At 51.5% G+C, this 26,450-nt stretch overlaps 2 protein-coding genes across 13 annotated transcripts in view; one reads left to right on the top strand and one right to left on the bottom strand.

The window, feature by feature from the left end:
* MECR (mitochondrial trans-2-enoyl-CoA reductase) overlaps window positions 1-14,689 on the bottom strand; it is a 40,054-nt gene extending 25,365 nt beyond the window's left edge. For 2 of the 4 annotated variants that reach the window (XM_054538527.2, XM_063713920.1), the window contains exon 1: window positions 14,457-14,669. In XM_054538527.2, coding sequence (XP_054394502.1) covers window positions 14,457-14,632 — 176 coding nt within the window. In that variant the 5' untranslated portion in view covers window positions 14,633-14,669. Of the gene's footprint in view, window positions 1-14,456 lie in introns of all 4 variants that reach the window. The other 2 variants (XM_024234247.3, XM_024234250.3) reach the window with 2 other exon arrangements.
* Window positions 14,690-20,234: 5,545 nt separating this feature from the next.
* Window positions 20,235-26,450, top strand: part of PTPRU (protein tyrosine phosphatase receptor type U) — a 95,595-nt gene continuing 89,379 nt past the window's right edge. For 4 of the 9 annotated variants that reach the window (XM_063713775.1, XM_054538498.2, XM_054538493.2 and 1 more), the window contains exon 1: window positions 20,309-20,453. In XM_063713775.1, coding sequence (XP_063569845.1) covers window positions 20,381-20,453 — 73 coding nt within the window. In that variant the 5' untranslated portion in view covers window positions 20,309-20,380. Of the gene's footprint in view, window positions 20,454-26,450 lie in introns of all 9 variants that reach the window. The other 5 variants (XM_024233446.3, XM_054538491.2, XM_063713774.1 and 2 more) reach the window with 3 other exon arrangements.

Below are 26,450 nucleotides of genomic sequence, written 5' to 3'. Positions count from 1 at the left end.
TTTTTAATCACCAGTGACTGCTTTCTTTCTTTCTCCACAGCCCTAAGATTTCATGTTTGCAATGCTTCCCTCTGCCCAAATGCATTTATTAAGTAATAATTCATTTTTACTTACCCAAGACACATATAACTGCCAACAAGAGGTTCTTAGCATTAGGCAACAGTATCACCAACTAAGCTGATGTAATTCCACCTACTTCCTGCAGAAATCTGACCTTTTAATTATACTGGAGGCTTGATCTTGCGGTAAAAGTGTGATTTTCAAGAAATGTTTTATAATAGCTGGGCGCGGTGGCTCACGCCTGTAATCCCAGCATTTTGGGAGGCTGAGGTGGATGGATCACGAGGTCAGGAGGTTGAGACCAGCCTGGTCAACCTAGTGAAACCCCATCTCTATTAAAAATACAAAAATTAGCCAGGTGTGGTAGTGTGTGCCTATAGTCCCAGCTACTCAATTAAGGAATGTATGTATTTACACATAGCTGGAGGACAGGGAGTCCTTGTAATAGTAATAACTACTGTTTATTCAGTGCTTACCAGTCAGGCACACTGCTAAGTGCTTTACCTGCCAGCTTTCCTATTACAATAGCTCTCATACTATTGTTCTGCTTTTACAGCTGAGGAACAAAGGCTCTAAGAGGTAAACAACTTGCTTATGGCCACTACAAAGTAGCAAGTGGCTGACCCGATTTGAACCTGGCAGTGTGATCTAGAGAAGCCAGCAGGTAAGGGGCTGACCCCACACCAAGCAGAGGGCAGTGAAATGAGCATAGGCTGGACTGGCTGCCGTTGCCTTATGGGGAGATGGAGGGAGTGCTAACAGGTGGGCACTAAGCAAGGAGGCATCAGTCCAGATAGTGATGTTTCACTCTCAATGTGTGTATTAAGTCTGCATTCAAAAGAAAAATCCTGCCCAGAGCAAATGGATTTCGGACTAGCTGCCCCTTTATATTATCCACAGTGCTTCTCTCCTGCGTTTTCACAGATCATCAGAGATTTTCTGTAAGCTGACAAAGTTCATGTGCTCAAGCTGTTTAAAGACATTTTTTCTGCACATTTTCTATACGTTCTTCCTACAGCCCAGAATGTTTCTTCCACAGCTTCTCTATGAAGTGAGGAATTCAACTCACCCTTCAAGGCCCAGTTCAAAGTTTACTTCCCTTAAGACATCTTTTGACCCTCTTCCTAGTCCAGAAAAAAAAAAAAAATCACTTGCTCGGTGTTCCCATTGTACAGAATTATACATCATGCTATTTAAGACTATCTCATATGAGTTTACTAATGTTTAGTTTGTGAAGCCATTTCATACATTTTTGTCAATTGATCAGGACAAGACATAGGTTCACAATCCCTTTTCCAAAACTCTTGGGGCCATGTATTATCTACATACCCAATGGGGGCTGTTGTAGCACCCTGTGATCAGATACATGAATGTTTCTGCAGCAAAATATAGGAATACTCAGGCTAAGTGGGATGAATAAAGACCACATAAGCTCTCCCTCTCCCCTCTCCCCTCTCCCCTTTCTTCGGTCTCCCTCTGTTGCCGAAGCTGGACTGTGCTGTCGTGATCTCGGCTCGCTGCAACCTCCCTGCCTCGGGCTCCTGTGACTCTCCTGCCTCGGCCTGCCGGGTGCCTGGGATTGCAGGCGTGCGCCGCCACGCCTGAACGGTTTTTGTGTTTTTGGTGGAGACGGGGTTTCGCCTTGTTGACCGGGCTGGTCTCCAGCTCCTGGCCTCGAGTGATCTGCCTGCCTCGGCCTCCCGAGGTGCTGGGATTGCAGACGGAGTCTCGCTCACTCAATGCTCAATGTTGCTTAGGCTGGAGTGCAGTGGCGTGATCTCGGCTCGCTACAACCTCCACCTACCAGCCTCCTGCCTTGGCCTCTTAAAGTGCTAAGATTACAGCCCCTGCCCCGCCGCCACCCCGTCCAGGAAGTGAGGAGCGTCTCTGCCTGGCCGCCCATCGTCTGGGATGTGAGGAGTCCCTCTGCCCGGCCGCCCCATCTGGGAAGTGAGGAGCACCTCTGCCCGGCCGCTATTCCTTATAGGAAGTGAGGAGCGCCTCTGCCCAGTCGCCCAACGTCTGGGAAGTGAGGAGCGCCTCTGCCCGGCCACCCCGTCTGGGAGGTGAGGAGCGCCTCTGCCCGGCCGCCCCGTCTGGGAGGTGAGGAGCGCCTCTGCCCGGCCGCCACCCCGTCTGGGAGGAAGTGAGGAGCGCCTCTGCCCGGCCGCCACCCCATATGGGAAGTGAGGAGCGCCTCTGCCTGGCCACCCCGTCTGGGAGGTGAGGAGCACCTCTGCCCGGCCGCCCCGTCTGGGAGGTGAGGAGTGCCTCTTCCCGGCTGCCACCCCGTCTGGGAGGAAGTGAGGAGCACCTCTGCCCGGCTGCCCCATCTGGGAGATGAGGAACACCTCTGCCCGGCCGCCCCGTCTGGGAGGTGAGGAGCGCCTCTGCCTGGCTGCCAACCCATCTGGGAGGAAGTGAGGAGCGCCTCTGCCCGGCTGCCCCGTCTGGGGGGTGAGGAGCGCCTCTGCCCGGCCGCCACCCCGTCTGGGAGGAAGTGAGGAGTGCCTCTGCCCGGCCGCCACCCCATATGGGAAGTGAGGAGCGCCTCTGCCTGGCCACCCCGTCTGGGAGGTGAGGAGCGCCTCTGCCCGGCCGCCCCGTCTGGGAGGTGAGGAGTGCCTCTTCCCGGCTGCCACCCCGTCTAGGAGGAAGTGAGGAGCACCTCTGCCCGGCCGCCCCGTCTGGGAGGTGAGGAGCGCCTCTGCCTGGCCGCCACCCCATCTGGGAGGAAGTGAGGAGCGCCTCTGCCCGGCTGCCCCGTCTGGGGGGTGAGGAGCGCCTCTGCCCGGCCGCCACCCCGTATGGGAAGTGAGGAGCGCCTCTGCCTGGCCACCCCGTCTGGGAGGTGAGGAGCGCCTCTGCCCGGCCACCCCGTCTGGGAGGTGAGGAGCGCCTCTGCCTGGCCGCCACCCTGTCTGGGAGGAAGTGAGGAGCACCTCTGCCCGGCCGCCCCGTCTGGGAAGTGAGGAGCGCCTCTGCCCGGCCACCCCGTCTGGGAAGTGAGGAGTGCCTCTGCCTGGCCGCCACCCCGTCTGGGAGGAAGTGAGGAGCGCCTCTGCCTGGCTGCCCCATCTGGGAAGTGAGGAGCGCCTCTGCCTGGCCACCCCGTCTGGGAGGTGAGGAGCGCCTCTGCCCGGCCGCCCTGTCTGGGAGGTGGGGAGCGCCTCTGCCTGGCCGCCAGCCCGTCTGGGAGGAAGTGAGGAGCGTCTCTGCCCGGCCGCCCCGTCTGGGAAGTGAGGAGGGCCTCTGCCCGGCCGCCCCCTCTGGGAAGTGAGGAGAGCCTCTGCCCGGCCGCCCCGTCTGGGAGGTGAGGAGCGCCTCTGCCTGGCTGACACCCCATCTGGGAGGAAGTGAGGAGCGCCTCTGCCCGGCCGCCCCGTCTGGGAGGAGAAATTCTTCTGCCTTGGGATGCTGTTGATCTATGGCCTTGCCCCCAGCCCCCTGCTCTCTGAAACATGTGCTGTGTCAACTCAGGGTTAAACGGATTAGGGCAGTGCAAGATGTGCTTTGTTAAACAGATGCTTGAAGGCAGCATGCTCCTTAAGAGTCATCACCACTCCCTAATCTCAAGTACCCAGGGGCACAAACACTGCAGAAGGCCGCAGGGACCTCTGCCTGGGAAAACCAGAGACCTTTGTTCATGTGTTTATCTCCTGACCTTCTCTCCACTATTATCCTATGACCCTGCCATATCCCCCTCTCCGAGAAACACCCAAGAATCATCAATAAATACTTCATAAATTTAAAAAAAAGACCACATAAAAACCTCATGGTAGATCAGTTTCCTTCCAATGAGTTACAGAAAAAAACTGTCAGTTTCCACAGCTTTCAGGATTTTAGAACTGCAGATACAAATTTAAACTTGGATTCAGGTCTTTCAGACTCTGAGTTCAGAGCTCTTTTTAGTTATCACCTAGTTTTGCAGTCGGAATTTCTGTGTATGTGCTGTCTCCTTGTTAGACTGTGAGCTCCCCAAGGGCAGGGAACTTTTAGTCTTAACTCACTGTTAAGCAAATGTCTAGGATCGAACTTTTCTCACTAGTGAGAAAATGTGGCATAAGTGCCAGTCATGGCCGGGCGCGGTGGTTCACGCCTGTAATCCCAGCACTTTGGGAGGCCGAGGTGGGTGGATCAATTGAGGTCAGGAGTTGGAGACCAGCCTGACCAACATGGCGAAACCCCGTCTCTACTAAAAAAAAAAAAAATACAAGAATTAGCCGGGTGAGCTCCTGAAGTTCCAGCTACTTGGTAGGCTGAGGCAGGAGAACTGCTTGAACCTGGGAGGCGGAGGTTGCAACAAGTGGAGATCATGCCACTGTACTCCAACCTGGGCGACAAAGTGGGACTTCGTCCCAAAAGAAAAAAAAGTGCCAGTCATTTAGGAAATCAGGCGCAGGGCCCAAACCAAAGGGACTTAGCTATTTGAACTTGCTCTTCCTCATTCTAGGCTGTTTAGGAAAATACTCCTGCAAGATGGGCTCAAATAAAGATGGAGATTATCCTTAAGAGCATTCAGTCTAGGCCTACACATCACATGTGCAGTGAGACTGCACTTCTTAAAAATCTAGATGACCGTGGTCAAGATGAGAATACAGGTAGATCTCAGTTCATAGATGATGGGAGAGCACGGATCTGGAGTGAAGCAGGCAGCCCTGGGTTTGAATCCTACCTTGGTCATTTATCAGCTAGATAAACCTCAGAATATTCCTCCGTAAAATGGGATAACACGAGAACTCAGTTCACGGGATTAAATGAGTTAATGTATGTAAAGCATTTATGGTAGTACCTACACAGTAGATGCTGAAGAAATGGCAGCTGTTATCAGTTGTAGGAATATCCAAGGAAACCTCTGAAACAATTCCCTGGTTATACCTCTGAAAAGAATCACTGAGTCACTGAAAGGAAGACAGCAACTTTGTGGAAAATTCAAGTAAACGTAATTCAACAAATATCTATGGACAGTCGAAGTACCAGATGCTGTGCCAAGGGGTTTCATGATGAATAAAGGCAGGCATGGTAGCATGCACCTGTAGTCCCAGCTACTTGGGAGGCTGAGGAAGGAGAGTTGCTTCTGCTCAGGAGTTCAAGGCTATTGTGTACCATCATCACACCTGTGAATGGCCACTGCGCTCTAGCCTGGGCAACAGGAGACCCTGTCTCAGGTGGGAAAAAAAAATCCCCTTCTCAGGGCCTTGATGGACTGGGAACCCATCCGTGGAAACACTGGGAGAAGGGCTATAATAGAGGGAGGCTTGTGGTGCTGAGCTTGGCTGACAGTGTCTAGCCTGGTGGGAGGAAGAAAACAGAAGATTAGAAAAGGGTCTTTAGAAGAAAGGATACCATAGTTTGAAGGATAAATAGGCATTTACAGGGTGGATGGAGAAAAGACAAAAGGTTTTCCTGCCAGAGGGAATGACAAAGAATCTGACCCAGGAGTAGACCAGGCAACAGGTGTAATCCGCGTAAGAGCCAGGAGAATGGAGAGGATTCAATAACGCAAAATCTCTTAAATAAGTGACACTAATGTCACTTGGTGACCAGTTCCATGTGGCGGGAGGGAAGAGAAGTCTTTGATGGCTCCCAGGCCTTTGGCTTGGACAAGTGAATGCTGAGCTAGGGAGGAAGGAAGAGTAGATTTGGAGAGGGGACACAGGTGACCTGCAGTATGGATACACAGCAGAGAGTGCTCAGGGCTAGACATATAGAACTGTGAGTTGGCTGGGTGGGTGGAGTCTAGGAGAGTCGAAAAACTTATTCTGGGTGATTTCACTGAACAATGAAATGACAACTTATGTCGATGGCTTACTGAGCTCCAAGTATGCTTAACACTTTATATACATGAGGACTGATCGCTGTTCAGTCCTCAAAATGCCTATGTGGAGGGTGGTATCACCCAAATTTAAAGGAACGGAAACTGAGGCTCACAGAAATAATTTGCTCAAGAGTCTTGATCTTAAGCTAGATTCCAAAAGGCAGGCTGTTGAACCCTACGCCAGCATTCACTATGCTGTGTGTGCTGAATTTTTCTTGGAGATACTGTTAGGTATTTCTTCTCTTTTCTTTTTGAGACAGAGTCTCGCTTTGTTGACCAGGCTGTAGAGAAATCTCGGCTCACTGCAAGCTCCTCCTCCCGGGTTCAAGGAATTCTCCTGCCTCAGCCTCCTGAGTAGCTGGGATTACAGGTGCATGCCACCACGCCTGGCTAATTTTTTTTTTGTATTTTTAGTAGAGACAGGGTTTCACCATATTGGTCAGGCTGGTCTCAAACTCCTGACCTCATGATCCACCCACCTGGGCCTCCCAAAGTGCTGGGATTACAGGTGTGAGCCCTGCGCCCGGCTGTTAGGTATTTCCTGGGATCCAATTCATTTGGGAAATGCTGCCTACTAAGCCCCTTTTCTAAGATTCTGACTACACATTAGTCAAAAAGGCTCTGAGAAGTCCTGGAATAAAGAAACCCATGTGGCCTGTGTCATCCAGAGCTTTCCAGATTTAACGCGGGCTGGGAACACTACAGTGTTTTCACAGCACAGCCTGCCCCAAACAGCAGTTTGAGATGCTCTGGGCCCCTCGTTCTCTTCTTCGTCTTCTGGGAAGCCCAGCAGCTCTGCCATTTGAGATTCACCGAAGTGGGAGGGAAGTAGAGTGAAGAGGGCCAAGCAGGGGTGAGGGTTTAGGAGATGAGAAGTTAAGTTGAAGCTGCAAACACAGGTGGATGGCGGCGGGGGCTGGCCCCACACTTGCTGCAAGCCTGGGGGTGGGGGGGGTCCAGCTGCCTCTCACCAGGGAGGCCAGCCTTGGCCTGCCCCAGGGAATGCCATCAATACCACAGACACTGCTGTTCCCGCAGACAGTGCTAACCACGTCGTCAAGGATACCATTCTGTTGAGACAGGAGGGAAAACAGGGACCAAGTCTGAATTCCAAGAGTTAAACCTCTAGTGTAATGATAGCAATTTCTTCCCTGTTCTTTAAAAAAAAAAAAAAAAAAAAAAAAAAAAAGAAAGAAAACTCACCAAAGGAAACAGTGGCTATGTTTTGGAGTACAAATGAGGCACCCAACCCAGCCTGGCTAGATCTCAAATTGCTTCCCCCATACCGTTCACGTCCTCCCTCTGTGAGTGTAATGGCGCCATGTAACTCGAGGGGATGCCACTGTCCTCAATCAACAGATCCCAGCCTGGATAAGGTCACAATGGCTCCTTTGAGGCCAAGGCTGTACACCTGTGATGCCATATGAAGTACAAGGGAGACAAAAGCAGGCAGAAGAAAGAGCCTTTTGAGAGGGGGGAAAAGAGGCCAGTACTCTGGGGACTGGCACAGTTATACTTGCTGTGTAAGGTGGGCATTAGCTAGCTCTGCTGAGATATCTTTCCTGCGTTCCACATTTAATTAGCAATCATTTGTACTTATCTTTCATCTTTTACTCAATCACATCAAATGGTCAATATCATTTTGAGCAGGAAGAACAGGTAGGGAGAAACTGTCACTGGCCAGAGACTTTCTCGTCTTAGTACAGAACCAAGAATGTTTGTGTCATCACAGGGCACTGGGTGAATCTAACTGACCCTCACGTGGTCCTCCCCAGTCTGTCTGCAGTCCCCTGGTCACCAAACTGCCTTCTGTGATTCAGTGAAATGCCTGGTGTGCTAGGTACATTGTTCCGGGATTTGACTAATAATTAATAAGCAGGGCACAACTAGGCAATTGTGAAGGAAAGAAGTTCCTCAGCTCGCAGCTTGTAAGGGCCTGGCTCCCAGGGAACTAAGGGAGTCCTGGGCTCTCGGGGAGAGCTCCTTTCCCTGAGCAAAGCTCCTTTGTTCCAGGTGGTTTGGTGTGCTGGACACAACCACGCCCTCCCTGCGCCTCTTATGGCTTCTAGGACTCCCACCATTCAGGACTCATTTTTTGGCTCTTTAGCACAATCGTTTTGAACTGAAGGAATCAGAGACTTAGAGCAACTTCTGGAAGTTTCTACCCAGTTGGCAAAGAAACCTTCTCAATCCCCTACGTTCTCTAAACTAAGAGGACCAGAAAGTCTGCGGGCCCCATGATATTCTACATCTGCTGACACCAGGGAAACTCCACTACAAGGGAGTTGCAGAGTCTGTCACTCAGCTTGCTGAGGACCAACTCTCGGGGGCACAGTCCCTGCCTGCAAGCTGCTTGGATCCCTTTGACAGGTAAAAACACAACCATGCAGCTCCTGTCTGGCTGGAGGCTGGGAGGGCTATTGATTGTGTAACCAACCAAGGGCCAAGGAGGGGTCCTTGGTAACATCTTGTGCCCAGGATCCCAGATTTCAAACCAAATCATTGCTCCCTGGAGGCTGCTGGAACAACCACTGGTGAGCAGGCAGTCAATGCCTGCGTTACTTTAATAGAATTGTCACAGCTGGACAATTGTTGGAGCAAAGATGATTCATGTGTCATGGTGATTTCCACGGCTGCAGTGTTATGCTGAGAAGGATGTTGAGGGCCCATCTTGTCTTGGCAGGAAGAGCGTTGTCTGGGGAGAATGTGATAAAGAGGAGTGTAGGTTTTGAGGTCTATAGAATTCGGGACTGTGAAGGTCTGCATGGGGACAGCACACATACCCGTATTTACCACTGCTGACCTTGGTCACTCTCTTCATTTTATCAAGGAGTAACTGAAGATAATTGGAGACTATCGTGATTTCCTCACTGCCATAATTAGTGGCAGCGGTGGGACTGGAACACAGGCAAGAAACATCCCAAGTCACAGGTTCACCTTGTGTCATCTTTGCTTTTCCTTCTCTAAAATGAGGACCCCTCCCACCTCACCCAGGGTGGGAAAGGCCAGTTCATCCCAGAGAGCTGCTAGGAGAGGGCAAGAGACAACTTGGAGTGGCACCGAGGGGCAGCTTTCCTCACAGACTCTCTGGACGGAGAGAAAACCCCAGTCTTTTGTGTGATTCCTGGGGGGTGTGCCTGCAGCTTTCACCTTCAGAGGCAACAATGAGAAAACCAGGGTAGCAGGGCTTGGCCGTAAACTCCACAGCCTAGTCTGAAGGCCAGATGGAAGGTAATGTACGAGTTATAGGATGTGGAATCCTCTTAGGCTTGAGCCCTGTGATCTAAGGGTAGTCCCCTCTGAGCTGGTTTCAGCAGATACCTTTCTCACAGGATTACACATGAGTGCACAATAGGCAGTCAACAAATACGGACTGATCACACACACCATGTTTTCTCTTCCCTCGGGGTCTTTGCACATGCAGGTTCCTCTGCTTGGGACATTTCTCCACTTTCTCTCCTCATGTACTGCTCACTGGATCTCTGGGGCACTCAGTTTACACCCTGTCTCTTCAGAGAACACTCTAACCCAAGGGGGTTAAGTACCCCCCTTCTGGGTGTCCACAGCACTCTGAACATATTCCATCACAGCATTTACCCCACTGGACTATGGTGGCCTTTCTCCTGGATTAGGCTGTGAGGCTCTGAGGGCAACGACCACAACAGATTCAACTCTGTACCCTCAGTGCCTTGTACTCAGTAAACTCTCAAAGAATACATGCTGGCCAACTTACTACATCAATGCCTTCTGTTCCCACTCCATTCATGACCACAATAAAGAGCTCTAAACAGAGCACCAAACCCAAAATGCTATTTTTTTCCCAAAGTACTAAAATTTGGGTTTAAAAATCAAGTCACCTGTAGTTTTACTTCATATTAACTATAAAAAGAAGAAATTCCTGAGAGTAAACAGTGCCCTATAGTGAGAATGGATAGCCTGGGGCCCACCACCTGCTCCTCCAAAGTCCATCTGCCTTAAGATAGAATGGGTAGGCCGGGTGCGGTGGCTCATGCCTGTAATCCCAGCACTTTGGGAGGCTGAGGCAGGTGGATCACCTGAGGTCAAGAGTTCAAGACCAGCCTGGCCAACATGGCGAAACCCCGTCTCCACTAAAAATACAAAAATTAGCCGGGTGTGGTGGCACGTGCCTGTAATCCCAGCTACTCAGGAGGCTGAGGCAGGAGAATACTTGAACCTGGGAGGTGGAGGTTGCAGTGAGCCGAGATCGTACCACTGCACTCCAGCCTGGGGGACAGAGCCAGACTCTATCCAAAAAAAAAAAAAAAAAAAAAAAAAAAACACAATGGGTATATGTCCACGGGTTTTCCAGCTTAGTTTCATTGTTGTACTAGCAGCAGGCAGGTGAGAAAGCCAAGATGATCAGGATGCTGTGTTACAAAAGCCTCGCGATCCTGAAAAGGGGAGGAGACAGAGAATGGTATTTCTAAACTTTCCCAGGGTTGGGGCTGCCCTTTCTATAGCGTAGAAATTTGGGGTTACCTGAATGACCTACAATTTCACCTTGTCTTCTGACTTTTTTCCCAATTTTATAGTCCATCTCATTCTCAAAAATCATTTGAGACTTTCAATCTACTTGAGCTTCAATTTCCTTATCTGTAAAGTAGAAGTAATAATAACCAAACTGGATTGTTGTGATTTTAAAACCCTGTAATATACAGGGAGCATTTAGTCCAATGCTTGCTATACAGCAGGTATACAATAAATGAAAGCTGTTTTCACCAGAAGATCCAGAGAATGGCAAAGTTCTGAGGGGACTTTCAGGAAAAAAAGAAGGCAAGAGAAGAACTAAGGGTTTCTGGGAACTATCTTTTTTTTTTTTTTTTGAGACAGAGCCTCACTCTGTCGCTGAGGCTGGAGTGCAGTGGTGCGATCTCAGCTCACTGCAACCTCTGCCTCCTGGGTTCAAGCAATTCTCCTGCCTCAGTCTCCCGAGTAGCTAGGATTACAGGCATGCACCACTGCGCCCGGCTAACTTCCGTATTTTTAGTAGAGACAGGCTTTCAACATGTGGCCAGGCTGGTCTCAAACTCCTGACCTCTGGTGATCCGCCCGCCTTGGCCTCCCAAAGTGCTGGGATTACAGGCATGAGCCACCACGGCTGGCCCCTGGGTTTCTGGGAACTATCTCATAGGGAATCTAGAACTCTGCACAAAGGACAGTGGCTATGGAGAACTCTAAAATTTCTCAAATGTTTGTCATTCTTCTGCACAGTCTTACTTTACTTAGATCCGCAGTTTAATCTTTTAAATAAAAAAGGCCCAAATACTTATTTAGGGAATCCCATTTTGGAAGAAAGGGAAAGAAACTAAGCAACAGGGGAAAATGGCTTAGGAGAGAACAGCTGCAATGTTTGGAGGCCAACAGGAATGAAAATAGGGATGTGAGAACAGGAGAAACCTGGAGGCCTCCTTTTGAGGAGTCAGACCTGAGCAGGCTGTTCCTCATTCCTTCCCTCCTGCTTGCAGAGGTGTGGCCCACAGCGCAAGCATCACAAACCACACCCACACCAGTTCTGAGAATGCTCTGTTCAGACTCTAGGTAGTCCCATGACCCCTACCTGGTGTAACCTGACCCAGACACCCAGTTACCAGGATGTGTAAAGGACACCTGATTCTTTCTGTGACAGTGTGGTTACCCTAAACCTTGTAAGACATGACTACAAAGAGAATCCCAGTCTCTGGCTTCAGTCCATACAAGAACAAGTAAAGCCGCCTGAATCTGGGTCAGAAAGGAAAGTTGCCCTTCTGGAGCACGGGGAGAATTACTGCTTGTCTGACAATCTGTATCCACAGGGCAGTGGTTCTCAAGCCTGGCCTGGGCAGCAGAGTCACCTGGAGAGCTTTGAAAAAAACCGATGCTCCAAGCCATCCTAGACCTACTAAGTACCTTAGGAGTGGGGCCTAGGAATACATATGGTAGTTTCTAAAAGCACTACAGGATTGTGGTGGTACACACCTGCAATCCCTGCTACTCAGAAGGCTGAGGTGGGAGGATCCCTTGAGCCCAGGAGTTCAAGACCAGCCTGGGCAACATGGCGTGATCTCATCTCAAAATAAATAAATATATATATATAAAATAAAAGCTGTCTGATATTTATGTGGGCAAATAAAAAAAATAAAAGCACTACAAATGGTGACTGTGCTGTGAAGCCAAAGTTGAATATAATGCTTTGTGGAAGTATCTTTATTTTTTTTTGAGAGGAAGTCTCCCTCTGTTACCCAGGCTAAAGTTCAATGGCCTGATCTCGGCTCACTGCAACCTCCGCCTCCCGGTTCAGGCAATTCTCCTGCCTCAGCCTCCCAAGTAGCTGGGACTACAGGCGTGCACCACCATGCCCAGCTAATTTTTGTATTTTTAGTAGAGACAGGGTTTCGCCATGATCTGCCCATGTCAGCCTCCCAAAGTGCGGGGATTACAGGCATGAGCCACCACGCCCGGCCGGAAGTATGTTTTGAACTAGAGGGAAATTACTGAAGTTCCACAGAGGACATAATAGAAGCTGTCTTTTTTTTTTTCCAAGTGGCATCTGCAAACAGACCGGTCTGTTCCAGCTTCTCTGGCTCTCCAAGAGGAGGGAATCAATTAGGAGGCAACTGCATTCAGCTGAACTTTCCCAGGCCTTCGTCATCACCGCAGCAGAACTTAATAAAACGTTCACTTTTTTCAGAAATTTAGATTTAGATTGAACTAACATCTTAGGAGCACCTGTTTTGTGGCAGGTCCTGCTGCAGACACAAACTACAAGTCCGTGGGAGAGACACTACATGGTTCTCATTTGGGGTACATTCCTGGAAATGGAGGAGTGTTCATCAGAGCTGTACCAGTTCCTTACAACACAGTCCTTAGTGAGATGTCTTCCCTGACACAATGCTTTATTACCTACGATCAACATACAATTTGGAGTTTACTGACTGATGTGTCTTCTTGACATTCTTTTTGTTTCTGTAATGCTGGATGTGGTTAGGCTGATCGCATGACCTTGAATTTATCTGAGGCTTATCCTCACCACCTGTCAAAACATCTAGCTTGATTTTTTTTTTTTTTTGAGATGGAGTCTCGCTCTGTTGCCCAGGCTGGAGTGCAGTGGCACAATCTCGGCTCACTGCAACCTCTGCCTCCTGGGTTCAAGTGGTTCTCCTGCCTCAGCCTCCCGAGTAGCAGGGATTACAGGTGCCCACCACCAAGCCCGGCTAATTTTTTTTGTATTTTTAGTAGAGATGGGGTTTCGCCACGTTGGCCAGGCTGGTCTAGAACTCGTGACCTCAGGTGATCCACCCACCTCAGCCTCCCTAAGTGTTGGGATTACAGGCGTGAGCCACCGTGCCCAGCTCTAGCCTGAATTTTAACCATTAAAGTAATACCACATTTGCCTATCCTTTGGAAAATAATCAAACTATTTGCTGGGAATCAAAGAGTTAAAAAGAAGGTACTGCACAAGAGTATGCAGGTGTTTTTTGGTGGAGAGCACTACACAGATCTTAGGTGATTACCACTATGAACTTTGTCTGTATCTCCATTTTTAAAGATGATGAAACCGAGGCTCAGAGAACCTCAGTAACTTGCCAAATGCAAAGCTAGGACAAGGATTTGACTCCAAGTATTTTGACTCCCAGACCTGTGCTTTTGCTTTAGCTCCACTTCAGTGGCCCCGATACCTCTTCTGAATGGCTATTTATGTGCAGATTTATAATGGTTGGCAACTGACATACTGTTTTTATCAACCATATGCAAAAAGCATGAATTAAGATCCAACAGAATTTTAGGAGGAGGACAAAGTCATAAAAGTAACGAGAAGTTGAATGACTTCTCTAAGACCAAACAGCTACTAAGAGGTTGAGCCTGTATTTGACCAAATATAGATACTTGGGTCTGTATGGCACCAAAGCAGCTCTTTTTAACCAAGCCAAGATGCATATGAGATGCAGTGGAGAGAACTCACATGAGTTTGGAATCAGAAGCCATGGATTCCCGTCCCCGTTCCAATCACTTATTAGCGATCACTCTGGGCATGTCCCTTGCCCTCTGGAAACAATGATCTATGATCTACTCTTTACTGACAAGTGAAGATCCAAATGGATGTAAACGTATTCTGAAAACTTCTTCCAAAAAATAATAATAATAGTAAGAACTCAGGCAGGCCAGTCAGTCAGACATAGGTTTAAATTCTGACTCTGTCACTTACTGGCTGTGTGACCTTGGACAGTGATTTTACCTCTTCTGCCTCAGTTTTCATCCGCAAAATGGGGATAAATCAAGTAACTACCCCAAAACATTGTTGCGACAATTAAATGAGAGCATCCATTTAAACAAGGGATTGCCTGACACAATATTCGATCAATGAACATCAGCCATCAATACCCTGATAATTGCCTCTCAGGTCTTCAGCTACCTTCAAGTACGGTCTTCTGAGCTACCCAAAGCGCCCTGGGCTTCGGCTTCGGTTTGCTATTCTCTGCCCCCTTCCTCGGACTCTGTCCCTCTCTTCCCAGTCCGCAGCTCGTCTTAAAGCCCTCCAGAAACCCCAGTCCCCTTCCCCGGTTTCGGCGCCGTCTCTTACTCGACGACCTTGGCTGGATCCCCGTGGTGCCCATAGACAAGCGCCCGGACCCGGGCAGGCTCGGCGGATGCGGAGTAGGAGGAGGCGGCAGGTCCGTGACAGCCTGAAGCTGGGAGCAGCCCCCGCCACTGCCGGGCGCGGGTTCGCTCCCGCCACACGGTACTGCAGACCCACATGCTCCCTCCAACCAACACAGAGCCTGACGCCCCCGGCTACGTCATCTTCCAGCGACCGCGCGCCTGCGCCCCGCCCCTGCCCCGCCGGGTGACCACTCCCCCTCGCTCCCTTTGAAGGGCGTTTCCTTCCTCCGCTGCCCACGTGGTGGCGCGTGGCTAGACTGCGTGTGGGTCCCGGAGGGACCTGGGGGGTGCGGAGCTTGCGAGGCCGCCAAAGCTGTTGTCTCAACAAGGAGAGTCTGGGGCTGGTCCAAAGTCGTGTCTACAGCCTGCAGTTTGGTGTTTGATTTGGAGGAAATCATTTACTCTCCCTGGCTTCAGTTTACCCTTCACATAATATATTGAGTGCTCACCGAGCCAGGCTCTTTAAGGTATTATCTCATTTAATCTCCACTACCATGTAACGGCATAGGGAGGCAAAGCTTACTTCCCTACACTGAGGAGAGTACACGAAAGCTGCTGTGGAGGCAGGAGTATGGGGCTTGGAGTTAGAAAACTTAGGTTCAAATCCTAGCCCTGCCACTTCCCAGCTTGTCCACGTTGGGCAAGTGAAACTCTGAATTCGTTTTCTCATCGGTACAGTGGGGATAATATGCCTCCTTCCAGATTGTTGTGAGGATTGGATGAAATAATAGAGGAATGTTATTGTGGGTGGGAGAATGCATTGTAAAAAACTCTGTTCAGATATAAGACAGGAATCACAAGGAGAAGGGCCCTCTCTCAAAATGCTCACAGTGTAGAAAGGGATTAAGTGGAACACTGGAAATGCTTGTAAAAAGGTGTAGCCCTATGAAGGATCTAGTCTTATTTTTGGTGTAGGGAAGACATGAACATTACTAAAACCCCAGATCGAGCTGTGGCTCGTGCCAGAGTGCAATGCTGTAGTCTGAAGAGAGGTGCTCTGGGATGGGGTGGGATGGGGTGGGGGCTCTTGGAGGAGGTGCTGTTAGAGCCAGCCCTGTGATTCAAAATCTTCTGTGTGCATAAAAATAATCCGAGGTCCCATCTTAGACCTACTGAATTAGAATCTTGCGGATGGGGGTTCCAGGAATCTACATCCTTACAAGCTCCCAAGAATATTCTGATGCAGGTGTCCCAGGAAACAGGTTTTAAGATACTGAGCCAGGGCTTTGAAGGATAAGGAAGAGTTCCTTTCTCTGGATGTTATTGACTTGAAGCTTGCCATCTCCAAGCCTTTCCTCTGAGGAAGACAGCACAGCAAAGTACTGTGAGCTAGATTTGGACAAACCTGGCTTTATGTCCTAGCTCTGGCATTTTCCAGCCATTTGATTTCGGACAAGTCACCAGGCCTCTCTGTGTCTTCATTTCCTTATTCTTAAAATGGAAGGAATACTAGTTATCTGTTTCAAGATTGTTGTGAAGGTCAAGTGAGATATTATCCACTTGAAGCATTTAGTACAATGCTTGGCACATGGAAGCATTTGATAAATATTATCAGGGTGTTATTGTGATTAAATGAGAAATATCACACATAAAACCCTCAGACTAGAGTCTGGCTCATAGTATGTGCTCACTAAATGTCTGTACTTGTTTTCATTATTAGAGAAAGTTGGTGTCCCATGGTGGGGGAAAGGCTTTGCCCCACATTTATGTGCCAGCACACACACGATGACCAGTCCTGCTTACCCTTTTCCCCAGTGACACATAGGCCTACTTGAGCTGGGAAGTACAACGTAACCTTCTGTTGTAAGACTCCCTAGGTGACATTGAGATGTTGACATTCTCTTCTTCACCAAATTGGCTCCTCTGAATTTCTGGGGAGCCCAGTCAGGAAGCCTGAAGAATCATCCAGCAAGTCCTCCTCCTTGGGGCTGGACTTTAGCCTCCTGTGCATCCCAATAGCCCTCACTTTTAGTCTAGGCCATCTGGGTTCTTGCAGGGGCATAGTTTGAGAGCTACTGACTGAGGGGTTCAAGTCCAATTTCCCGGCCTTGCATTCAAGATTCTTTGCACTCTGACTCCCACGCTGCGTTCCCAGTTTCATATTCTCCTGTTGGACCGTGCATAGCCTGTGATCCAGCTGCATCTGATACCTGTCTTCCCCAGTGTGTCGTGTGCCTTTATTCAGGCCACTCCTTCTGCCTGAAATGCTGTTCCCTGCCTCGGAAACTCCAGGTTCAGATGTCATTTCTTTGATGTTTCACAACTCCCTAGGTCATCTGCTGCTGCCTTTGTGTTTTCTCTGGAGCTGTGTTATGGCCTTTAGTACATCGTCTCTTATTTATTCCCCTCCAGGCAAGAGTGGAGCCATGTTTGGTTTATCTCCATGACACCAGCACCCGATATGAGCCTGGCACGGGTTAGGTGTCATAAATATTCCATGAGTTGCAGGTAATTGAATTTCCTCATGGCCTAGAACTGTCTGTGGTGCCATCTCCTTTTCCCTAGATTTGGGCCGGTCACTCTAGGCCAGGAATTCCCTTCTTCCTTCTTCTCTCAAGGATTATAGAAGTTTGTGGTCTTTTTTTTTTTTGAGACAGAGTTTTGCTCGTCGCCCAGGCTGGAGTGCAATGGTGCGATCTCGGCTCACTGCAACCTCCGCCTCCCAGGTTCAAGCAATTCTCCTGCCTCAGCCTCCTGAGTAGCTGGGATTACAGGTGCCCGCAACTACGTCTGGCTAATTTTTGTATTTTTTTTTTTTTTTAGTAGAGACAGGGTTTCACCATGTTAGGCTGGTCTCAAACTCCTGACCTCGCCTCTGCTTCCCAAAATGCTGGGATTACAGGTGTGAACCACTGTGCCTGGCTGAAGTTTGTGGTCTTTTTAAGTAAAGCAGAATGTCCTCTTCTCATCTGTCTACTTGTTGCTCGTGTTCTCTTTCTCCCTCCATTATAGTCTCTGCCATCTTCCCCTGCACAAAGAGCAAAGGGATCTGAAATCAGTCAGATCTGGGTTCAAATCTAGGGCCCACCCTCTATTTACTAGCTGTGTCACCTTGGGCAAGTGTCATATGCTCTCTGAACCTCAGTTTCCACACCCATAAAATGGGATCACTGGTTAAACTCCTGTTTTGAGGCTCCCTCAAGAGCCCTCTGCAAACAGCACCCTTGGTTGTTTCTTCTGTTCACTGGTTTTCTCTCCTTGAGTTTCCTTTTCCTTTTCTGAGTGGGCCTCTCTGGCTCCTCTCTGCTCCAGCGTCTCTGTATCTTAGTTTCTTCCCTAAGGTTTCCCCTTGGTTTCTTCTTGCTTCTGCTTCCCTCTCCCTATTTAATTATCTGTGTCTGATTCTTGCCTGCCCTGTGTCTTTTGGTCCCTTTCCTAACTCAGCGTTGAGCTCATCAGCTCTCACAAGAGAGGAGACCAAGAGCCCAGGAACTCTCAGCTCAGTGATACCTCCTCCAGCCCCAGGGCAGCTTCAAGGTGTGCCCATCTCAGCATGAAGCCAGCTAGGAGAGGGGGCAGGGCCCAGGGAGGGCCTACATATACCTTGAACTCCTACGCTCTGTTCCGTGTCACTACTCAGCGGTCAGACCCATCTGCCCATGGCTTTCCCTACTTCAGCAGTCTTTATAGCTGGAGCTGTAAAAACAAAACAAAACAAAACAACCAGAGATCAGAACTTATTACTCCTTATTACTCCTCTGCTTAATTACTCCACTTCAGTGGCCTCCCATTACTCTTAGGGTTGAACCTCAAGCCCCTTCCTTGCTCATAGTTTCTTCCCTGACCTACAGACCCTGCTGACTTGTCTAGCTGCACCTGGCTCCCTTCTGCCCCCGACTCACTCCATGCCAGCTGCCCAGCTTCCTTGCAGCTGCTTGTACCCACCAGCTCCTGCCTTTGCACAGGCTGTCCCCTCTGATTGCAATGTTCCTCTCCACTGATTTGCATGAGGTTGGCTCCTTCTCATACTTCATGTCTCAGTTCAAATGTCACCGTGTCACTTCTATAGCAAAGCCCTCTTGAACCACTTATCTAGAGGAGATGCCCCTTCCCTATCTTCTTTATCATTATATTCCCTCGTTTCCTTTAGCGTGCATATCTTAGATGGTAATGATATATTTATGTACATGTTTGCTGTTGGGCTCTCCTAGTAGAATGTAAGATTCATGAAGGCTAGGACCATTTCCCTTTCATTCATTCCATCCAGTCAGTATTTATTGAGCATCAATTACATGCCAGAGGCCGGGCGCGGTGGCTCACACCTGTAATCCCTGCACTTTGGGAGGCCGAGGCAGGTGGGTCACCTGAGGTCAGGAGTTCCAGACCAGCCTGGCCAACATGGTGAAACCCTGTCTCTACTAAAAATACAAAAATTAGCCGGGTGTGGTGGTGGGTGCTTGTAATCCCAGTTACTTGGGAGGCTGAGGCAGGAGAATTGTTGGAGCCTGGGAGGCAGAGGTTGCAATGAGCCAAGACCGCGCCATTGCACTCCAGCCTGGGCAACAAGAGTGAAACTCCATCTCGAAATAAAATAAAATAAAATAAAATAAAATAAAATAAAATAAAATAAAAAAAAATGCCAGATACTGGGCGCTGAAATACAAGATGAGTCTTTTCCCAAGGGAGCTCATTTCTAGAGGTAGAGACAGATAATGAACTCATCATATAGCCCACACTTTGTTTGAAATTGCAACAATTCCCCTTCCCTTCCCTGTCCCCCCACCACCCCCAAATTTCCTGGTGTATGAGACAGTGATAAGGGACGTACACCAGAGGGTTTGCTTTTTTGTTTTTTTTTTTGATTGTTTACTGTTCTTGTCTTCCCACTGGAATGTAAGGTCCATGAAAGTAGGGAATTTTTGTCTGTTTTATATCCCCACCCTGGCCTATAGTAATTGTTTAATAAATGAATAGACCCCAATAAATATTTGTTGAATGAATAGGTGTCCAGATGGGAGGAAGGTCTCAGCCCCTATTCAATTCAAACCAAACAACTTTGATTCAAATCTCAGTGCTGTCAAATACTGTTGCATAACAGTATTTATGCAGTATAATTGTTGCATACCTAATATATGATGATTAAATGAGTCCATGTGGGTAAAACACATAGAAGGTACCTGGTCTTACATAGTAATGAGCAACGAGTTTGCAGATCGTAGTGCAAGGGCTCATTCTGGGTAGAGGCCCAAATATATTTAACCTGTGTAGCCAGAAGGTAGAGTAGGACCAGTGAGGGCTAGTGAGGGAGGTAGACTTGCACGTCATGAAATGAAAAACTTTTTAAAAGCCGGCGTTTCCAAAGCCCCAGCTACCGCTCTTGGCCAGGTGATGAGCGCCCTGTTCCTGGAGGTATGTAGAACATGCATTTGAAGGCGCCAAGGTACAGGGGATTCAGGCATCGGATGGGACAGAGGCCGGGTGTCCCTGGGTCACCGTCCCTGAGAGCGCTGTACGGGAGCAAGGCGTGGGCCATGAGCGTGCTCTCCTGGCAGTGTTGGTGCCCGGTCCATGGAGACGTCCGTGGGCGTCCAGGCCCAGCCGCGGGGCCTCATGGCGGGGAGGATGCGGGAGCGGGGGAGGGGCGCGCCAGGGCTAGCGGGCGGCCGGACCCGCTGCAGCACCCGCCGTGGCCAGCAGGGAGCGCCGCGAGACCGCCGAACCCGCGGCCGGGCCTGACGTCAGCGCCCCGCTTGCTCCGGCTCCCGCTCTGGACTCGGCGCCAGTCCCGCTCCGCGCCGCGCCGCTCCGCTCCGGCTCGGGCTCCGGCTCGCCTCGGGCTGGGCTCGGGCTCCGGCGGCGGCGTCCCCCGCGCCGGGCCCCGGGACGGGCGGCGGCGCTCCAACCATGGCCCGTGCCCAGGCGCTAGTGCTGGCGCTCACCTTCCAGCTCTGCGCGCCGGAGACCGAGACTCCGGCAGGTAAGCGCGCGGCGGCCGGACCAAGCCTGCCCCGGCGAGCCTCGGGGCCCGTGGCGTAGCTCGGAAGAAAGTGTGAGTGTTGAGTGACCGGGCGTTACGAGCGTGCTCCCTGTGTGTGTCTGAGCGTAGGATGGGCGATTGTGTGCCCGGGGTGTTGCGTGACTGCGAATGTTGTGTGTCCGTGAGTTCTGTGCGCAAGAAAAGGTGATGTGTGTCTGCGAGTATGTTGGGGGTGAATGTTGTGTGCATCGAGGCATTGGGTGTGCGCTGAGTGTCTTGTGGGTCTGCCAGTGTGTAGTGTTTGTGTGGCCAAGTGGGTTGTGTGTGCATCTGAGTTTGGTTGTGTTGCGGGAGTTGTATCTGCTAATGTGTTGCATTTGTTTGCATTTTGCATGCCTGGCCGGGAGTGCTGTTTGTTTTGTGTCTGAGAATGGGTTGTGTGTTTGTGTTATGCCTGTGGCCGGGGGTGCTCTCTGGATCCCGCCTGAGTGTGGATCCGGGAACGCGTGTGTGGCGTGTGTGCTTTTGAGGTCCGTGTGCATGTGTGAAGGCGTGGGAACGGGTCCGGAACGTGTGTATCTGTGCGCTGTGTACGTGTGCGGAGTGTCTGGGGTATGTGGTGTGTGCCGCCGGGGGCCGCGTGGGTCCGAGTGAATGCCAAGTGTGCCGGGAATGCGTGTGTGGGAGCGAGTCTGGAACGGATGTGAGTGTGTGCGAATGTGTCCGTGTGTGCTGGCTGCGCGTCCAGGAATGTTGCGAGTGTGGAGCGCGCCTGGGCCGCGGCTGCGAGTGTGCCCTGGGCCCGGGGCCGCCCGAGGGGGCGGTGGCAGGACGTGTGTGCGCGCGTGTGCGTGTGCGCGTGTGTGGCGCGCTGGGCCGGAACAAGTTGTCGCGGCGGCGCCCCCTGGGCTGCCCGGGTCGGGCAGGGCCCGAGGCTCAGGGGAGGACCGGGCCCGCGGCCGCCGCCTCGGGCATGTCGGACTGTTTGTTGTTTCGCAAGTTCCGCGCGGCGCTGGCGGGCGGCTGATCCGAGGCGGCGCCGGGGCTGCGGGGCGCCCGGGCCAGCGGGGGCCCAGCGAGGGGCCGGCGGGCGGGGAGGGGAGGGCCGGGCCGGCGGGCGCTCCTGAGGTGGCCGGGCCGCGGCTGCGCCTCGGGCGGCCGGGCGGGGGCTGTCCCCGGGCTGGGCTGCGACGTCGGGGCGCGGGCAGGGCCTGGCTCGCCGCCGGGGGACGGCGCCCCCTCCCTTGGCGCGCAGGACGCGCGGGGGCCTCCCGGGCCTCCCGGGACACTGCCTCGGTGGAGCCCGCAACTTTGTGCGGCCTCTCGGCCGGCCGGGACCGCCAGGTGTGTGCTTGAGTGTGAGCGTGAGTGTGAGCGTGTGTCTCCGCGCTTGTCTGCTGTGTGGTCGCGTTCTCCGGGTGTGTTTCGGAGTCTGGTGTCTTTTGGTGTGCGTGCGCGTGTGTGTGTTCGCGTAGCTGAATGTATGTATACGGAGCCTGTGTTTGTGTGTCCGTGTGCTCGTCGGAGTGTGGACGGTGTGTCGGGTGTGTGTGCGTGCGCGTGTCCCACATCCCACCCTGAGGCCTGGGATCCTAGACCGCGGCCCCTTCCCGCGGAGTTTCGGGGCCCTGCTCCCGGCGACCTCCCCCGCCCTCGCCACCGGCGGGGCTGCTCCGCGGGCTCCGGGTAGCCGGGAGACGCCCGGGGCGGGATCCCAGCCGAGACACTTGCCGGAGCGGAGCCGCTTCCTCACGATCGCCAGCCGCAGACAACTGACCTCCCCGGCATAGCGTTCGCGGCCCTGCTGCCGGCTCCGGTGTCTCGGGCCGGAACTCCCGTGGCTCCCGCGTTCGCGCCGGCCACTGGCCAGCGCTTGGGCCTCGCCCTGCAGCTCCGGGGCCATAGGGCACAGCTTTAGCTTTGACCTCCCCGTTCCCGAAAGGACGCCCAAGGCGACCTCCCACCCTATCCTCCCCAACTTCTCCCCCATGTCCTGCAGCAACTTTGCCTCCCCCTCCCACCGTGAAATCCAACCCTCGGGGTTCCGTATGCGCCCCACCCCCGCTCCTACCACCATCGCTTTGATTTCAAGAACACTCAAAAGCCCCAAGCCCTGCCAGCAGGAGTCAGGAACTGAAGTTTGAGAGTGAGGCCTAGAGCAGGTTACTTCCATTTTTGATGCCTCAGTTTCCTCCTCTGCCTCATAGCCATCATGATAATGGTGTCTGGCACTTTTGGTAGATACCAAGTACCTTGTAAAGTAAGGCTCTGTCTGTGAGTGCCAGGGAACAAAAAATGGATTTGAGAGTTATTGCAAAGCCCCAGACAGAGGCTGTGATTTAAAGCTGGGGGATCTGGGGTCAAATTCTGCCTCTGCTACTTGCTATTCATGTGACCACTGGCAAATCACTTCACTTCTAAAGTTCCTGGCCCCCTTTGTTATTCTTAGAGATGAACTCAGAAGCCCAAGTAGAATAGATGTGATATCCCCTTGTCCCCAATCTTGACAGAGTCAGCCGAGCTCCCTGAATGGCTCCGGAGCTTCTGGGTAGGGGCGGTGTGTGATGCCTTCTCAGCCTTGCAAACCTGGTAGTTATTTATTCTGCTGTGTTCTTGCTATTTTGTCCCTTTGGTCACAGGAGTTGTGGACGGCAGGAATGAGGGAGCGGCTGCCCAGTGGTTTCAGGTTGGGCAATAAAGGCTTGTCTGGGCATCCCTCCCTTTTCCCTGGGGCTAGGGGAGGGGACTTAGCAGGAAGCAGTGACAGTGGCCGGGGTGGGGACGCTGAGCTCCTGGACAGCCTGCTGCCCAGCTCTGGTGTCAGAAAAAACCTAGGGCAAGCATTGTGCTTGATGGAGACAGGCCACTATCCTTCCATGATTTTCATCAGCTAAGCTGGGCATATGGGGTGGCCTTTCCATGCAGGACTGGGTTAGCCAGAGTTGCAGGGGGTACCTTGTGCTCCTCCTTCCTCCTGCTCCCCCCTTTTCTCTTCCTAGTTGCCCTCCTGCATCCTGGAACGTCCTGTCTGCCCTCTCAGAGACTCTTTCATCTGTCTCCTTCTGTCCATCCTCAGCTATCTTTCACCTGCAGGAAGGCTCCAGCCTCCTCTTTCCCTCTTTCCCTCATGGTGCTGGGAATCTTTGTAAAACACGTTTTAACTCAAAGGGTTTAAAACCCTTTGAAGGCTCCCCATTGCCTTCAGGGTGAAGTCCTTATCCCTTGGCCCTGTTGCTGGCTGTAGCTCCTGCCCGCCTGTCCAGCTGCATCTTGTTTTGTGTCACTGTCCCTTGCACCCTATGATCTGGCCAGCCTGACCTTACCAAAGACCCAAATGCCCACAGCCTGCTGTCTCCTCTCTGGGCCTTTGGGCAAGCCTTGCTTTCTCTGCAGAACTTTCTAACTCCAGCTCTTCACTGGTGAACTCCTGCAACTTGATCGGCTCTCAGCTCTAAGCATCATCCACTCCCTGAAGCCTTCCTCAGTGATGCCCTGTTCTAGCCTAGGAAGTGGGGGGTGAGGGGCAATTGGATTTTTACATAGCATTGTAATTATTGTAATTACAGTTTATTAGTGCTGTCTCCCTTACCAGACCGAGAGCTGAGGACAGAGACTGGGTTTTTAGTTTACTTCTGAATCTTAGTGCCAGGTACAAGGCCTGGCCCACCGGGTCTGAATAAATATATATGGCCTGAAAGAATAAAGTTTAACGGGGTCAAGTTGAGAAGTGGAGATGCCAGATGGGGGCGCACTGATTCCACTGAAGGTAGAGATTGAAGAACCAGGTTTCCCTCCAGGAATCTGGAAAATTCCTGGAGGGTGGGGAATGGTGTTAAGTTGTGAAAAGGCCATGTTGAGAATGTCATCTGGGAGCTTTGAGTTGGGGAGGTTAAGTCCCTGGCAAGAGACTGAAGGGAATGGGCCTCCTGCCTGCCAGCCCCTCCCCCAGGCTCTGGTCCCACCCCTGGCAGCTGGCAGGGCCCTTCCAGCCCCCAGTCTCAGCCTTTTGTGATGGGGCCTGGCAGTTGGTGAGACATTGAGTCTCAACAGTCTGTGTGAGTGGCTGGGGAGGGGGCAGGGAGACCGCAGGGCCCTGTGTTAGGAGAGGGAGGGAAGCTTCCTGGAAGACCCTCCCTCAGTCCTCAGTCCTAGATCTTAGGGTGGGCGGGTGGGGTCACAGCCTCTGTTCTGACCGCTTGTGCACTGGAGGGAAGGGAGGAGAACTGTGTCCTGTGGTGGCCGTGGCAGATGGGGTTGGGGAGGCTGGCTGAGGTGTGTGCAGATGTGACTCCAGCATCTGGGCAGTCAGAGTGGGGGGTGTGTAGGGATTGTAACTAGGGGCATGGACACATGTGACCTGTTAGGGTGTCTAGCCATCTGGTTATCGTGTGGTGTGGCAGGATCTGAGTTTGGAGTAGGGAGGTAACCAGCTGCTTTGACCCCTGGGGAGCCTGGTGCTAAGGGTGTCTGGCTATCCAAGTATCACATTCCTGGAGTTGGGTGCAGAGCTATTTGGATGGGTGGTGTCTCAGTATCTAGGTGTGGACATCCCAGTACCAGCATGTGGGAGGATCAGGGTGTGCAGACAGAGGCTATCCCAGCATCCCTGGGTCTGGAGGTGGGTGTATCCATGTGTCTGGGAGTCCTCAGGTTAGTGGTATTTATAAGTGGGGAGTGTCTCTGTGTTGTGTCCAGGTATGGGGCTGGCCAGGTGCCTGAGTGTCTGGTTGTAGGGGTCCCCAAGTGTCCGGGTATCTGAGGGTGGGGGTGTCTGTATATGAAACAACAGGGACCCAGTCATTGAAGTATCCAGTTGTTAGTGAGTCTGGGTGTGGGGTGCCATGTGTCTATTTTGTTTTTCTTCTTCTTCTTTTTTTTTGAGATAGAGTCTCACTCTGTTGCCCAGGCTGGAGTGCAGTGGCGCGATCTCAGCTCATTGCAACCTCTGTCTCCCAGGTTCAAGTGATTCTCCTGCCTCAGCCTCCTGAGTAGCTGGGATTACAGGCGCACGCCACCACGCCTGACTAATTTTTGTATTTTTAGTAGAGACTGGGTTTCACCATGTTGGTCAGGCTGGTCTTGAACTCCTGACGTTGTGATCTGCCTGCCTTGGCCTTCCAAAGTGCTGAGATTACAGGCGTGAACCACAGCGCACGCCCTTTTCTTCTTTTTTTTTTTTTCTGAGATGGAGTCTCGCTTTGTCACCCAGGCTGGAGTGCAATGGCACGATATCGGCTCACTGCAACCTTTGCCTCCTGGGTTCAGGCGATTCTCTTGCCTCAGCCTCCCGAGTAGCTGGGATTACAGGCACCCGCCACCATGCCTGGCTAATTTTTGTATTCTTAGTAGAGATGGGGTTTCACCATGTTGGCCAGGCTAGTCTTGAACTCCTGACCTCAGGTGATCCACCTGCTTCGGCCTCCCAAAGTGTTGGGATTACAGGTGTGAGCCACTGTGCTTGGCCTCTTGTGTCTATTTGTATGTTTAGATGTGGAGGTGCCCTTGGGACTTATGGTGGTGTCCAATTATCCAGGATGTGTCCACGAGGGGTGTGGATGTGTTGGGTGGGAATGTCCTGGTGGCTGTACCCAACTCAACCTCTGGTAGCTCCTTCCCTGGGACTTGCCTCCTGATCGCTCTTCAGACTCCAAAGCCAGAAGCCTTGGAAGGGGCCCTGATAGTTCTGTTTTTCAACGGTCAGCCTAGAGCTGCATTATCTAATGGAAGCTTCTGTGGTGATGGAAATTGTCCTCTACCTGCATTCTCCAATGCAGTGGCTCCTGAGTCTTGTATGGCTATTACATTTAAATTAATTAAAACAAAAATTCAGTCCCTCACTTGCACTAGTCAGATTTCAAGTCCTCAAGAGTCACATGTTGCTAGTGGCTCTCATTGTACTGGTTAATGCAGGCAGAGAACATTGCCATCCTCTCAGAAAGTTCTGCAGACAGCACTGGTCTAGAGGCATGAGGCGGCCTGCAGCACCTTCACTGAGGC

Source organism: Pongo abelii, chromosome 1 (genome assembly GCF_028885655.2).
Source record: "Pongo abelii isolate AG06213 chromosome 1, NHGRI_mPonAbe1-v2.0_pri, whole genome shotgun sequence".
Taxonomy (NCBI): domain Eukaryota; kingdom Metazoa; phylum Chordata; class Mammalia; order Primates; family Hominidae; genus Pongo; species Pongo abelii.
This window is presented reverse-complemented; position numbering and strand designations above follow the sequence as displayed.